Source organism: Magallana gigas, chromosome 8, assembly GCF_963853765.1.
Source record: "Magallana gigas chromosome 8, xbMagGiga1.1, whole genome shotgun sequence".
Lineage (NCBI taxonomy): Eukaryota > Metazoa > Mollusca > Bivalvia > Ostreida > Ostreidae > Magallana > Magallana gigas.
In genome coordinates this window covers 12,110,329-12,127,546 of record NC_088860.1, presented here as the reverse complement: position 1 = coordinate 12,127,546, position 17,218 = coordinate 12,110,329, and the positions used below count along the sequence as shown (strand labels likewise).

Below are 17,218 nucleotides of genomic sequence, written 5' to 3'. Positions count from 1 at the left end.
GCGCATGCGCTAAAGATTTTACGCACATGGAGCGCCGGTGAATGTCAACTGTATTTTGTGTAAACGTTAACTGTTTTGTAACACATAAAAAGTCATGACGATTTTAAAGAGATTTGCGAGTGTTGTTCATCTTTCTATTAAAAATGGTATTCCAATGCAAAAGGTATGTGTTCCCATTCAAATTTCTCCACAGATTATTTACAATGTAATGTTACTGGTAGCCAGAATTATCTCTATGTCGTTGCATAATTGCATAATACAAATAAACGTATCTAGAAACAAAACCCACTGTCTCATTCTATACTTTTCAGTTCACGCCATGTATTGCATGTGCAGCAAAGAATTACTCCACCCGGAAAACCGGGGTAAGTACAAAGTGAAACTTCAATAGCCTCCCCATCTTCACCCCCAGGTGTCTGTTTATATAACTGAAGGGAAATCAGAATTTCAGTTTGAACAGAGTAATTTATATAAAATTTGTTTCATTCTGCTATACTTGTGCTTTATCTACATCGTTAGAATTTGCTTAATTTACAGTAATAAGTATAACCATAGTTTGTAATATGGTCTGTCCCATGCAAGATATTTATGTATAGCAACATTTTTACTATTTTAGAAAAAAAAAATATGTATAACTGTGAAACAAGTGATTTAATTACATTGTTGAAATTGAAAAGTTCCAAGGTATCTTCATTGACACATAATAAGTTTTCACTTGGTAAAGTTTATTGGAACAAAAACAGATTTGTAAACTAGACTTATATAATGGGAAATGTTTACATCTTTTCTTAGTTTGAACCCTGAGAATTTTATAAATAATGAATAATAAAAGAATATGCTGCATAAGTGTTTTTGGGCAGACTGTATAAAAAATAATGAAGGACTATATCAGGATTCCAACCCAGGCCCCATTAATCTCTACATAGTCAGGTGCTTTACCAGCTAAACTGTATTGTGATAGCAATTGAACTGGTCTGGCCATCACATTCTTCCCCCTATTTAACAACCTTTGCCCTCTCTCCCCTAGCATAAGTTAAAACTGTCAGTTCAAGGGGTTGATCTTGGCACTAAATGTAATAGAATGGGTAAAAATGACAGGGCAGAGTGGGATCCAAACCTGTTGCCCCCTGAATATCCAGTCAGGTGCTCTATCTACTGAGCTATCAGACAATTGCGATCAAACCAGGCTGACCATTACAAATTGATATGTTATTATATTTATTTTAATCGTCTTAAAAATTGATTTTGGAGAAGCAATTAAATGGCAATAAATGATATTGTAATTCTAATACTTTACAGGATGTTACAATGGATTCCTCATTAATAAGAAACATTGGCATCTCTGCACACATTGATTCCGGTAAAACTACCCTAACAGAACGTCTCCTGTATTATACTGGAAAACTGGCGGAAATGCACGAAGTCCGAGGAAGAGATAATGTCGGAGCCAAGATGGACTTCATGGAATTAGAAAAACAGCGTGGAATCACCATCCAGTCTGCCGCGACGTATGTGAACTGGAAAGGTACAAACATAAACATTATTGACACTCCTGGCCATGTTGATTTCACTGTGGAAGTTGAGCGTGCTCTACGTGTGCTGGACGGTGCTGTGCTTGTGCTGTGTGCTGTTGGGGGAGTGCAAAGTCAGACAATTACAGTGAATAGACAGATGAAAAGATACAATGTGCCGTGTCTGGCCTTCATCAACAAATTGGATAGATTGGGGTCTAATCCAGTTCGTGTATTAACTCAACTCAGGTATTTTTACTTACTCCCTTTATTTTTCAAGATCTACATTTCCTATAAGTTTAAGCATTACCAAGTTTTTCCCTTACTTCCTGTGCATGTTGTGCTATAAAAAAGGTTGCAGCTGCATATAATGACTCCCTGGCTAAGCTCCTCTAATAATTCAAAATATAAGACTCTTATGATTCATGAAGCACTTCAGAGAGTGCTACATAACATATTTTAAGTGATTTGAAAAATTGTAAAATAAATCTTGTTTTGAATGATATTTAAAAGCAATTATCAGATTTGTCGATATTTTATTTTACAGTATCTTATTTGTCCTTATGTAGGCATCTTACACACCTTATACACTCATCTTCTTTGTTTTATTAACAATTTGTAATTTTTGACTCCACATCTGACTGGTTATTTCAGATCCAAGCTAAATCACAATGCAGAGTTTCTACAGTTGCCTATTGGCTTAGAGAAGGATCAGCAAGGAGTTGTTGATCTCATCGAACAAAAAGCTCTCTACTTTGATGAACCTTGTGGGTAAGTTGTAATTGAATGTGATGAACCTTTAATAACTCAAGTATTTTTACTTTTTTGTGTATATTGTATTAAAGTTTTATTATATTTATTTTATGTTGACAATTTCTTAAACTTAATGAAGGAATGTTTTTCATATATATAGTAAGGATACTTGTACCTATAAATCTGAATATGAACACTATAAATCTTTCTCTTACATTAAATATTATGCAACTTATTTTGCAGGTTAACAATCATTGAAGATGAAATCCCAGCTCATCTGAGAACAGAAGCTAAGGAGAGAAGACAACGACTGATAGGTAGGTAAATGGATGTTAAATAAGTGATGCTCCATACTGAAGAGTTCCAAATCAACATGTATGGTACTTTTGCAAAGTTAGAGTGGTCAACTTTTTTGTAAAATAGCTTTAACTGTCATCTCCAGTGTAAGAATTTTTTTTTAGATACATGTATATACTAGATCGGGAGATATCAATAAAAAATTTTAAGAATAAAATAATCAACACTTTATTCCGGTGTATTTTTTACCAGTTCAGTAAGAAGAAGCAAGTCATATCTATTAATTAAAGCGCTATACTTTATTTAAATTACCTTTAATTTTGGGGGGCTTTGGAATAATGTCACATATTTTGTTGAAACTAGAATAGATAAACTCAGTTTGCTCTGTGAGATAATACCATTGATTTAAACCTCATTTTGGTTTCCTTTGATCGTTGCAGAGTCTGTGTCTAATGTGGATGACATACTGGGAGAGATGTTTCTGGAGGAGAAAGAACCAACTAATGATGATATCAAGGTGACAGCTGGGTTAACTTTTAGGATTGTTGTCAGCTGTTGTCTTACAATGTGCATATCAGCTGTAGTGCATCATCTTTTGAATTTTGGCTCACCAAAAAAAAATTAAACTTGATGTTTTAAAATTGTGAATATGAAATTTGAATTATATATTTCTCACTTTATCAGCAAGCTATTTGAAAAAAAAAAAGATTGACAGAACATATAATTAAAAAAAGCATCATGTTTAAAGTTCACCGTGTAACTCTTTAAATTTATATTTGATCCATGTGTTTAATTGTTACTTATCTGTTAATTAGGCTGCTGTTCGGAGAGCCTGTATCAAGAGGGCCTTCACCCCTGTCTTGATGGGTACTGCTTTAAAGAACAAGGGGGTGCAGCCATTGTTGAATGCAGTGTTAGACTACCTTCCCAACCCAACAGAAGTCCACAATATATGTCTCGACAATGAAAAGTAGGAAATAATTACTTAAAGTAATTATATACATGTTCCTTTACAAAATCAAAGCAAACTGTAATTGTTGTTGATATATACATGTAGGTACAATTTAGGTAAAAACAAGAAACAATTTCTTTGAATGATTACCGGTAATAACAACTAGTGCATGAATTTTTTTTATTATGCAGTTTCATTGGAAATACAATGTACATGGATTGATTTATATTTTTATTATCATGTTGAATAGAAACTGAGGACATACATGTAGATTTTGTGAATAATTTAAAACCAGGCTTATTGTATTCATTCTAAAAATTATTTCTTTAAAATAATTGTAAATAATCATCAAATTTACATGCAAGGTAAGTTATGATACACAACATGAACAAAATTAAGTTACAAAAAATCTGTAATGAATCATAAAATCCCTAATTACAGTTTGGTTTAATTAATTTCAGACTAGATGAAAATGGGAATCCAACAAAAATTACCCTCAGCTCAGAGAGAAGCACAGATAACCCATTCGTTGGACTTGCATTTAAATTAGAGGTATCATAATTAAAAATGTTTTGTCCATTGCTCTGTTAAAGTATTAAATGCATGTGGAAATTAACATATTTGATATTGTAAAATAATTTTAACATCTACAAAGTAAATGTTCAGGAGCTTATCATCCTGACTCTACGAAAAGACAAGTCCGTTGATTATCAGATTTCAATAAAAAGTTGAACTTTGATATCTCATACACTGATATCTTGATTACAATGGATATGTCGAAGTGATTTGTAGGTCCCAACCACTTACCTGTTATTTTTGAAGTATTTTACCCTATCTGGAATACTCAGATATCTGGAGGTTATTAAACAGTCCCATCTAGTTTGGATAATGAAGTTTGACAGCTTTGCTAACATTCACATCATGCGAATGAAAAAATTATAATAAATGCCTGGATTATTTACTACTGACAATACGGATATTATTAATGTTATTAAAATAATGTACGTTTGGAAATGTAATTGTTCTAGGCTGGTAAATTTGGTCAGCTGACATACATGAGGGTTTACCAAGGAGGAATGAAAAAAGGAGACACCATATTCAACACGAGGAACAACAAAAAAGTGCGGGTGTCCAGACTAGTCAGAATGAATGCTGATGAAATGGAGGTAATAATCAAAGTTTAAAGTTGTTTTCCTCCATTGTATGCTACAAATTCATCTATATATACACCTGTATATATAGATATGTGTATGCATATATGTATGTAATTGGAAGTCTTAATTTTCAAGTTTTAAATGCTTTTTTCTTTCCCAATTTTATATAGTTAAAAACAGAATATCAGGAAAGATAATGATTGTCATTATCTCCCCCTTACACCATTTCTTGTTGTTATACCATGCTTTATGTTTTAGGATATATCTGAAGCGTATGCCGGCGACATCTGTGCTCTGTTTGGTGTGGACTGTGCTGGGGGAGACACATTTGTCAACAAAGGAAGCATGCAGCTATCACTGGTCAGCTCTCTCTCTCTCTGTCTTTGATTTGTGTTCACATATTATTTGTTTTTTATTAATATCAAAAAAATGCTCCTATCATTTATTAAGCATGTATGAAAATTTAAAAAATATTGGAATGCCCAAAAGATATACATTTTTATTATTTTCATGATATTGAATTTAAGGAGTCCATGTATGTCCCAGACCCAGTCATCTCCATGTCAATCAAACCTGTCAACAAGCAGGACCTGGACAATTTCTCCAAGGGCGTGGCCCGCTTCACCAAGGAGGATCCAACATTTAGGGTGGCTTTTGACCCGGAGCTAGGAGAAACAATAGCCACTGGAATGGGAGAACTACATCTGGATATCTATGCCCAGGTACATGAATATCGTGTTGTTCAGTTGAATGTGGTGTGTATTAAACTATTGGAGATACAGAGTACATGTATTAGATTTTGAGACAAGTACTTAAATTACATAAGAGTTCTGCAGAGCTCTTTGTTGAAATAGTTTAAGTTTTTGATCATCCAGTTACTTGTATACATGTGTGTATTTTAAGGTGTCTTACTTCATTCAAAACATTGTCCTTTTTAATTGATTGTAGATTCACATCTCTTCTTATGTAGTTTTTACCTTTAAGAATGATGGATCCAAGTAAATGTATTTGTAGTGGGAAATTTTTAATGTTTGTTTTTATTCACAGAGACTTGAAAGGGAGTACAAAGCAAAATGTGTTCTAGGAAAGCCCAAGGTCTCGTTCCGGGAGACATTGATCAATCCATGCAGGTATGTGTGTGTGTGTATCAGCATGCATGTTTGAAGGCCCAGGACACTAGGCCTAAAAAACAAGAAAGAGACCATGATCAGGCATATCAAGTCACTGATTAATTATCGCAAGTACAGTAGATGTCTTTATGTAAAGAAAACTTCCAGCCTTTCAAAGAAAACAAATATCTGTCACTTATTATTTTTATTAACAGTAACAGTGGCATATGATTGAACTGTTTATGGAACTAAGTGTGAAACTATGATTTGAGAAGTCAAACTTTGTTATCTCGAAATAGATGTGACTGTTTAAAAACTTTAAGATATCGGAGTACCGGTATTTGAGATATTGAGAATAAAGTACTCAAAAATACATATATACTGGTAAGTGGTTGAAAATTACAAATCACTTTGACATATCATTTGTATTTGAGATGTCAGTGTTCGAGATGTCGAATTTCAACTGTTATAATTTTTTTTTTTTAAATCAATTAGATTTTTTTTAACAGTTTTGATTACTGGCACAAGAAGCAGTCTGGTGGAAGAGGAGAGTACGCCAGAGTGATAGGAACTGTGGAGGTAGGGGGAGGCTGGATATCTGAGATACATGTACATGTAGTTATGTAAAAACCAGGATTTAATGCAAAAGAATTAGACTTGATTCAATATGCATAAATCTATGGTTAAAAGCTTATCAGCTATTTTTGATGCTGAATTCAGTTACATATTATTTTTAAGGAAAACTGAACTTTATTTACTCTTCAAAAATTGATAAACAAGTTCTACAACTTGTATTTATATCTTTTGTTGGCATTTTATTTTAAAGGTACATTTGTTTTGGGTTTTTACTCTAAATGAGTACCTATATTTGCTTATTCCAGCCCTTGCCTCCTGAGGAGAACACAAAACTGATCTTTGTTGACAAGACTACAGGAACCAACGTACCAAAGAGCTATATCCCGGCAATAGAGAGGGTAAGGTCGTATTGGGACAAAAAGTTGTATAATCACTGCTCCCTTGACAATTAATTCTTATCCTTTGATACTTTTTTCTGTTTCTTTACACCTGTCTGTTTCAAAACCCTTTCCATTAACAGGGATGATGTCATGGACAAATTCCTGCATTGTGTTTATATTTGTTGTTTGATTTTTGTAGGGGTTCAGGAAATGTTATGAAAAGGGACCATTAGCTGAACAAAGGGTATCTGGAGTTCTAATCACATTAAAAGATGGTAAGTAGAGGACTTCATGAAGAGTTTAAAGACACCCATCATTGTACATGTACTGTGCAATTTAAATTTGCTATTTTATCATTAGATTATCTAATGGCACCAGGATTATGCACAGCTGTGATAATTTTCTGCAACACAGCTAATATTATTTGAATTACTCCCCTTTAAACATGTAATGCAGAGTTTGTAGTGAACTCTGAATGACTAGAATGCCATCATTTTTTATAAGAGAATGACATATCTAGAGAGCTGACATTTTACCTGTTACAGGTGATTCTCACAGTGTGGACAGTAGTGACTGGGCCTTTGAACAAGCAGCCTTCCAAGCAGGCTTAGATAGTAAGTGACCAACTCCATGATATCAGAACCAACCTTATAAAATCAATATTGTGTATCGCAGAACTTCAAATTTTTTTTTGTGAAGAAAAAAATTATTACATAAGAAGTCCATCTACATTTTACATACAGCTTTTAAACTAATGAATATATTCCATGACAAGCCGATCTACATCTATTTAAATCGAAGACAAGTGGTTATGTAGTTATTTCCCTTAATACAGCCTACACCTATGACTGGGCAATGTTGGAGCCCATTATGACTGTAGAAGTGAATGCTCCACAGGAGTACCAAGGATCAGTGCTGGCAGGACTGACCAAGAGGAATGCTATATTTTTGGGGACAGATTCCAATGAGGGATACTTTACTTCTTACTGTGAGGTAGAGGATTTCTATATAATGTCCCTTTATGAATCAACTATCGGAAACTATTTATTGAAAAAATAGCACAATAACTTTTTGCTTGAAATATTATAAAGATACTGGATAACTGCAAAGTTCAAATCTTGCAAGAAGTTTGAAGCTCATTATATTTTATTCATCTAGTGGGTACACACGTACTTGGATAGAGTAAATAAATATCTGTTCAGCAAGGCAAAAAAGTAATGATTTAGAAAATGCTGTTTGTTTAATTTTATTGATACCATGATAATTTAATACTATAGTACAAAAAAAAGCATCCTTAATACGCCCTTTATTATAATACATTTGTATTTCAATTAAAAATAAATTACATTCTTGGAGCATTAATGTTATGTTTTACATTTTTAGTCTGAGAAACTATGGTAATGATTTCATCTCTTCTTTATTTACTTTTCTAAAGGTTCCATTAAACATGATGTTTGGGTACTCCACTGAGCTGAGAACCCAGACCCAGGGGCAGGGCGAGTTCACCATGGAGTACAGTAAATACTGCCCGGCCTCCGAGGAAACCATGCGACAGCTGACGGAGAGCACGAACTCAGACAACAAGGACACTCAGGAGAAGAAGAGGAAGAGAAATTGATAGCAATGTGTCTAGTGTTTTAGTTAATGTTATTTATTGAGAGGAGATGTGATGATGTAAGATTTGAAGACAAAACTTCTAGAGAAAAGTGATGATGATTGTGATATTCAGCGAATGACGGTGTATATAATAAAATTTTAAAAAGCCGTGTTTATGGTACATGTATTTTCAAAAGAGAATTCAAAATCAGCAGGACATATGAATATGACAGCAGAATGATGCTTTGAATTGAGTACTAGTTGTAAATTAATCATGTGCTTAAAGAAAAGTTTTTATTAACCGTGTTTTCCAAAGGAAAAATTCGGTGAATGAAATGGTGAAAATGGCGGGCAGGCAGCTGAAAAAGGGTACCCCATATTGTATTAAAAAATTTCTCCTAGTTTTGAAAAATAAGAAGTTGATTTTTTGCATATCGGTAGGACATATAACAGAGATGTGCGTATTAATTGGATTTTGAATTTTGACAATTCATGAAAAAAATACCAGCTGTTGAACTTAGTTTTTGGCAAAAATATCAAATATCAAATTTCTCTGGATAGGTAGTGTTCATCAATTTAAGGCTGACAAATGGATTATGGATCCATAAGTATCCACAGTATCCATACTGTTCACGCAGAAGAAAACCTGGTTTGCTGTCATATTGACAGCTTCTTTTTTTCTAGTATTTAAAGGGGCATGATCATGGTTTTGGTCAAAAATTATTTTTCCGATTTTAATATTTACAATGCTTCAGTAGGGCATTTTTGTTAGGCAATCAAAATTAGAGTGTCATTCGTTGAGTTATAAGCGAGTTAAAGAGCTTGAAAATCTTGGCTATGTAAACAAAGCGTTTGTTTACGTACATTTTGAATGTTGAAGTGAACTTTCAAGTTTTAGACCTAAAATGAATGTATTAAAAGTTAGACACTGTTTATTTCTGCTTAAAATGAATAAAATGATTGGCAAATCACCCTGAAAAATATATTTTACTGGTATATTGAATCTATGTAAACAAAGACAGAGCACGAGCCTTGTTTACATGGCAAGGAATTGTGAGCCCTGTATCCTGCTTATAACTCTATACGAATGACTCTCAAATTTCATTTGATCATTGGAAAAGCATTTCTAAAGCATTGTAACTAATAAAAACAGAAAAAAGGATTTTACCAAAATCATGACCATGCCCCTTTAACTGGGTAAAATAGCCTGGAGTTTTCGTAAAGTTGGATTTTTGGTGCTACGGCTTGTTTTGCTTTTTTATATTTCATTATGCATGACAATACCCGGATGTGTACATCCCAGGAATGTACAAGTACATGTAGCACTGTCTTCCAAAGCAAGGGGCCATAATTACCCAATTTTGCCAAAGCTAAAAATCTTATCTGAGGGAGGAAGCAATCTACCAAGTTTTGAATTTGCCTTTCAGTGTCATTTACTGGTACAATGTATATCCATTTTCATACTGTTTGAAAAAGTGAAGGGGCTTAAAAATTTTCTTTTTTGTATGTAAATATGAGAAAAAAGTTTTAATAATGAATTAAAGTCAACAATTCAAGCAACTGAAAAAATCTAATTTTCATGAATATGTACGGTAACTGGTGTAAAAATCTGTCATTTGGTCTTGAGACTTGGTGTTAAGGGCACTGACATAATAGGTCAAAAATCCAGGATTTGACTTCTGTTCAAGACTTTATGTTCAACTTGATACACTAAAACCTTAATATCCAGTATCCCTGCAAGACACAGGTGCTTGACATTAAAAATATTTCTTTAAATAATAAGATTATCCTCTGCACTATAATAATAGCTTATTACATTTACCGGTACATGTAATAGTAAATATAGTACAGGGGATAAGCTACAGGCATGTGACGTTTTAAAATCTTCTCTAATTGAAAAAAATCCTTGTACTATAATATTTTAGTACAAGGATTTATTTTTCATTAGGGGAAAAGTTTAAAACATCAGGTGCCTGTGGTTTATATCTATGAGTATGACTTGATGCAGACATCATTCAATCATGCTTAGTATATTGCTTTCTTTGGGTTATCACTTATCAAGCACTATAACTTTAACAGGTGGTGTGTATATGTTTGCATATGCACACTGCACATAAACTGAAAATACTTTTAAAATTGATATAATTAATTCTAAATAGCTTTAACTTATCAAGAGCTAATTTTATTTGCATTATTTAATGAATGAATTCATACATATACAAATAAAGAAAATCAACATGACAAAAATCACTGTCAATAGAGGAACAAACATGCAAAAGAATATTTTGTGATTTTCTGTGCATTTTCACTATAAACATTGCTGGCCACTGTGTCTATCCAATCTGTAATTCCGTTAAGTCTTCCAACACATCTTGTTCTGAAGGATCAAATTCCAAATCTTCATCCAGACAATCTGGAAGAGAGTCTATGGTAGAGCCTTTGGTTGTGGTATCTCCTTTACTCTTGTCTGATGATTCTGATGATGCCTTTGTAGGGTCAACTACTTTTGCCAGTTGGTCAGTCTTTCTCAGTTGACATGCCTCCTCATACGGAGGCTTGATTGGTCCTTGAGTTGGAGGGTGGTACACATAGTCTTTGCCATCTTCAAGGTTCAGAGGATATGTTCGATCGGAATCAAAACCACTTAAATCTCCGCAAGCAAGAAAGGGAACAATAACTCGGTTTGGTCCTTCTAGATTATTGTAATCTGTGTCGTATTTGTGGTCGAGTAAAGGATTCGACATATTGGGAATGTATCCTGCAGGTGGAGAATAGTTCTGACACACGACAAATGCCTCGATACTTGAATTTCTGCTACTCCGAGGTTTGAATATTGCAACGAGTGGGAAGAATATACGAAGTTGGGAATATAACAATGTAACATCTTTTCCACGGAAGATCTTGGCAACAAATGTCCCACCCGTGCGAAGAACGTGTGTGGTTATGTTTAAAGCAGCTAAAAGCAACTGAGCCTGAATGTATTCGTCAATGTCATGAAGACCAGTGACATCAGGTGCCCCATCACAAACCACTAGATCCGCCTTCTCGCCTTCAAAGTGAGATATGATTTCCTGTGCTGTTGACTTCTTGGTTATGTCTCCCTGCAGCTGAATAACCCCTGGGATTGGAGCCATTGCCTGGAGATCGACAGCTACTATTTTCACATCGTCGTTTTTGACATCACCTCCTCTTAATTTCCTGGCTAACACTTGACTCCAGCTACCAGGGGCAGCACACAAATCTACAACTTTCTTTACTCCTTCAAACAAATTAAAGTCCTCGTTTATTTGTAGAAGTTTGAACGCGCTCCTTGCCCGCCATCCTTCCTCTTTAGCTAAGCGATAGTACACATCTCTTTTATCTTTACTTGACTTCCCCATGGTTGAAAATTAGTAACCAAATACTGATTAACAGAAAGACAAATTTGCGAAACGTGCTCTGGATTATTGGTATTCTGAGTCAAATACACGTTGCAGTGACGTTGGATTACTACATGCTGAAATAAGCGCATTTCTGACCAAGTAAAATTAGTGTTCTTTGACGTTTCGTTCCTGGACTATTTCGTCTCACATTACGGACCCCCCCCCCCCCCCCCTCTGGAAAATTCAATTCCTTTTTCTATAACTTATTATATAAAATTCAAGCTTAGTAAAAATACCAATATCTGGATCCGCATGATGTTTTCAGCCTTCAGAATTAGATCATACATGTATCTTCCAATTATAGTGCGCAATGTCAACTGGAAGCATGCGGATATATATATATATATATATATATATATATATATATATATATATATATATATATATATATATATATATATATATATATATATATATATATATATATATATAAGTTTCTCAAATTTCAAAATCCTAATCCCGGGGTGTGTGTGGGGTGTGGGTGTTGGAGGGGGGGGGGGGGGGGTTGGCGTAGTATATCCATAATTTCAATTTCACTCTTCATTTCCTTATATGCCCCCCCCCCCCCCCGGATGCTGCGTGCCTGTCTTATATAAGGAAAGTAGATTTAAATTTCATTGAAATTCAAAAAATGAATAGATAAATAAATAAAAATTAATAAGAATAAAAATAGCGAGCATGGCGGACAAAAATACACATTGATATCAATTAAATAACTGTCCCATCAAATTCTAATACATGTATATTTAAATACATGCTGACAATGAAGACATTATTTTGATAGTATGTCTAAAGGATAACTTATTCTGATATATTGATTTTGTTATCATAAAAGAAACTGTACATATACTACAGTGTAATGAAAGAGGGTTTTGGTTAGATTTCTTTTTTAATTTATTTAGTCTCTGCACAAAATTTGACATTATTATTTACTTTTCACATTGAATTTTTCCAATTTATGCAAATATATATAGAGGATATCTATATTGTGTGATTTTATATTTGCTTTATCCAACGAGTTGAAATGGTGTATATATTCGCGAGGCTTGCCGAGCGAATATAACCATTTCAACGAGTTGGATAAAGCAAATATAAAATTACACAATTATAGATGTTCTATTTATCTCATACAATTTTATATATACTATGAAGCCTTTGAGACAGTCCCTTATATGACCCGAATTTAAGTAATTGATTTTTTTCAAAGATTAAAACGATGATGCAACGTTGTGTTATCCGGTTATTGTGACCTTGCGCAATACAATTTAGTACGTCATTTCTGAGATAAATCTAACTGTTTTAATGTAAAATATCACTGAAATAAACCTTGAAATTATTTTTAGCTCTAAATAATTTTTATTAGAGCTTAAGAAGACTTGAATTATCAAGTTTGTTGACATACACAAAGTTGCGAATAACAAAAACACCAGCCTAATGATTAGGGATTGAAAATAGTGAATAAGGATGCTTACTGGTGGTGGAATCAAAGTCTTATGAAACATTATTTCGGTAAGGTCTTGTATATAAACACAATTTGCACAACCAGTACGCTCTGTTTCCATCGCGTCGTCATGATGAACTCGTTGATAATTAACGTAATTTGCAGTTTTATAAACTACACAAAGCAAATTGAAAGTTTGAATGGGGCTGAACTTATCAAAAATCTTGACAAACAAGAAAAAAAAGGTCTTTTGGATACAGTTATGCATAACTTTGTAAAAAGAGTTGGGTGGGTTAGCCCCCCCCCCCCCAATAGCCCGGGTTCCGACGCCTATGCTACGCAGTTATGTGTTTTCCTTCATATTTGTAAGTAATTGAAGTTTTTGACAAAATCAATTTTATATCACTTTTTGTAGTTGATATAGTTATGTTGAAAGTACTAACAAATCTTCGAAAATAGGTCGTTGAAGCGAGGGGCTGTGTCAAAAGTAGTTCCGACCGGAAGTATTTGATATAGCATCACCCGTGTGATATAGCAAAGGTTTATCACACGGGTAATATACACCACACATATGAGATAAAAAAAACTTTTCCAATAGGAAATTATAAACTTTTACTTTATTCATTATACTGTACTAGTATCACTTGGCGGTGTAATATCTTGAATTAAGTTTTACAAATGGTATCAAAATTTATGGATCACAGTTGTTAGATTCAAATGTTTACAAATTATTGTATAATATTTATTGTTCCCTACCGGGAAATTATATAATACCGTTAGGTCTTTATACATGAAAAAAGATCTCTGTCCAGACGAAAACAGATACTGCATGATGCTTAGAAACCAATGAAGATTAAATTGAAAGTGTTCCTCTTTCTTGAATTACACGTTGAGATATTTTAATATGTACATGTTCATTACTTTAGTTTAACATCCTGCGTAATCTCTGAGATTTAAGAAAAATTATATTTGGCAGAGACTTGAGATGAAGCAGGTAAGAATTTGAAATGAAACATCGACATGCTTGGCGTGAGGATGGGATGGGGTGTAGCTTATATTTCTTTTAAGTGTCTCGTCAACGCAAAATGTCTATGGCAATTGCATTTTACTTTTTAAAACTATGTAAATTAAGGTAAGTAATCTAAAACTTTTGTAAACAAGCACAAATTAGAAACCTGCATGCTCAAAGTCACCTGCTGTGATAATTTATCTGAACCAAACGGGTAAATCGTTATAACCACCTTATAATTACTTGTCGGGCTTTGGTCGGTATAAAGAGACATCTGATATCATAGGTGTGCATGTTGCGCATGTAATTGTATGTTCCTTTCGTGGAAATTCATTATAAAAACAATTTTCAAATACCAGGAAAAACAAAAAATGTTAAACTCCTATTCACCAGTTTTCGGCTATTTGTTTTGGCAAGCTTTTTATATGTCTTATGGTAAGTTCACAAGGTCCTTTTTCTTGTATTCCAACGTTAGACAATTGCAATACGGCACTACGGTACTTTTATCATGAAAGCTAGGATGGGTCGCCAGATTGAGTAAAAGCTAGATCTAGACGTAATCTTTTGAAAGGAAATTCTTAGAAGTCTTAGAAGATATATAGAGAGTTGAGTTTTATGGGGATATAAACACATATACAGTGTGTGAATAGGTAAATCTATTATGAGACAGAAAAGCGCAAATAACATACGGTTCTTTTCGAGGTTTCTAATTGCAAACAGGTTTATGTCCACAGCACTGTAATACAGCCACACAATGGTCCGAAACAGATCAATCTAACCGAGTCCTACAATCAAAAGTAGAAACCATTTCTAAACCGTTCGTATGATAAACGCCAAATTTTAGAGAAGCAACGTTAACACATAAAACAACCACATGTATTTTTTTTTCAATAACGAAAGCAGAGATATTGATAAACCATATGTCATTCATAAGTCATCAAAGGACAATGGCAAAAATGGACTCCAGTGGGTTCGTAGCCAAAAAATTCCGTTATTATACCAGGAGAGGGTATATACATAGGCTATACTTGTTGTCCAATCTTACTGAGTTTATTCAATAGAATACATGTATGTTTGAATTTAAAAAATCCGTTGGTAACTATTGCCATTTTTAAAAATAACCTTACAGGAATTACTTCGCTGAGTTATCCCATATAAAATCTAAATTGAGAGATCAAGAGTGTTAATTTAATGGTGTGGGCAACCCTTTTTTAAAATCCTGTTTAAACATTCAGGAGACTGTTTGGTAAACCTTGAAATGTGCGAGTTTTTCTCTGAACAAAGAAAACACCTTAAAATGAATAGATCAAAACGTTTAGAACTGTATCTCATTTTACAGAATTATTCTTCTTTTCAATTTTTTTTTTGAAAGTTTTCCTTCAGACGGACAAACTCATGATCCCTGTGACCCTGAAAACGCTTGATATAATTATTTCGCAACATTTCTTGACTAATGTTAAACAGTGTAACATTCTATCACACGATCTGATTCTTTATAAACAGACTCGTTTAATTAAATAACCAACTGGCAGATTGACACACTTGTATGGTTTTTAAACGACCAATAAAGCCTCTCGAAGTTGCCAAGGTGACAACGATAATGATGAGAAAATATACATGATAATTTGCTCATTCTGTTTGAATCATGATACCGTTGGAACCATTAGTTTTGGTAAGATAGTGTCAGCCCCCGTTTGAAAAATGGAATTTTTTTTTACTAGAAAAGGGACCATGCATAGATTCAGTTTTCTTCATACTAAACTTAAAAAAAAGAATGGTTCTTGTTCCAATATTATGATGTAAAAATTACAAGGGGTTCTAACTGATGTCAAGATTAGTATAGCAACCAGCTGTCAAAATATGGTAAAAAAAAAGATTTTGTTGATAAATTTGGTTAGAGTTTAATGTCAAACATGTTCCTAGCGCACATTAAGAGTCGTACGACAGATACTTCAAAGTAAATACTGGCTACGACTGGTAATAGCACCACTGTCTAGGAATGGACTAGAGCGAAAGTGTGTTATAAATCACAGTCACTGATAGCCACAAGCAAACTCCCATATTTCTTGTAAAATGATAACGATTTGATCTTTAAAGAATTCTTATTTTTTGCGCTTATCCTTGCTAGTAAATTTCAATGTATAGTATCAATTGGAGCAGAGTGTACTTGTAAATTATTCGCCACTATGAAGGCGAACAGGACAGATACAAGTTTGAACAAGAGGTCCATGGTCTACATTGCTCACCTGAACAATACTTCTCGTATGAAAAATTTCTAACGTATCGTAGAATTCTCACACATTCCAATATTTGTTCCATATATCCAAGATATCTAAACAGAAGATCATTGAAATCTAATTCAGGACATTACATCCTTATAAATAACCTCGAAATTGCAAAATTCACTTAAGTAACAACTTTTGATGATCATATGTCTAGTGAAGATATGACTACATGTATAACTAATTATGAAATATCAAATGCTCCTATTTTTAGGATGTGCAAATCATTAATGATTTCCGCACATTATTTTCTTGTGGAATCATTCAAATTCGTGGGGGCCAATTTTCGTGGATTATGACTTTTTTGCTCATTCGTGGGGATGTAATTTCGTGGATGCGTCGGTTACTGTTTCAGCAACAAAGATAACTCTTTCTAAAAATGTTTTCGTTGAGGATTTAAATTCGTGGGTGAGGGCTACCAACGAAAACCACGAAAATTGAGCCACCACGAATTCTAATGATTCCACAGTATTATATATTCTAATGCAGCATTGTCAGTGTTGGTAAGATAGAAATAAAAAAAAAATGCTATCACACTTTATGTGGAAGAAAAACAGATCTTTAACAGCGTGACAGACAGGGTAATTAAAAGACAGACAAAATCTGTACATATCTTGTCATCATATTATGTAAACTCATGCCGATCCTATAAAGATCCAAAATAGATCTGAAATATTTGAATAGCGGCCATTGTCAGTTACTAAATACACACATTCCTCGATGTAAAGATTTCAGC

General features: G+C 33.7%; 2 protein-coding genes across 2 annotated transcripts; one reads left to right on the top strand and one right to left on the bottom strand.

The window, feature by feature from the left end:
* Nucleotides 1-6: 6 nt before the first annotated feature.
* On the top strand, nt 7-8,498 carry LOC105324800 (elongation factor G, mitochondrial). Its single transcript, XM_011423983.4, has 18 exons — nt 7-163; nt 312-365; nt 1,300-1,760; nt 2,166-2,282; nt 2,508-2,581; nt 3,002-3,078; nt 3,377-3,531; nt 3,975-4,065; nt 4,542-4,679; nt 4,926-5,027; nt 5,195-5,389; nt 5,715-5,797; nt 6,286-6,355; nt 6,658-6,750; nt 6,932-7,007; nt 7,278-7,346; nt 7,568-7,725; nt 8,168-8,498. The coding sequence occupies exons 1-18, from the start codon at nt 95-97 to the stop codon at nt 8,348-8,350; spliced, it is 2,265 nt and encodes a 754-aa protein (XP_011422285.2). The 5' UTR covers nt 7-94; the 3' UTR covers nt 8,351-8,498.
* A 1,990-nt stretch (nt 8,499-10,488) lies between these two features.
* Nucleotides 10,489-11,837, bottom strand: LOC105324799 (tRNA (cytidine(32)/guanosine(34)-2'-O)-methyltransferase). The gene has a single exon (XM_011423982.4). It carries the CDS (start codon nt 11,706-11,708, stop codon nt 10,662-10,664), a length of 1,047 nt encoding a protein of 348 aa, XP_011422284.2. The 5' UTR covers nt 11,709-11,837; the 3' UTR covers nt 10,489-10,661.
* Nucleotides 11,838-17,218: the final 5,381 nt, after the last annotated feature.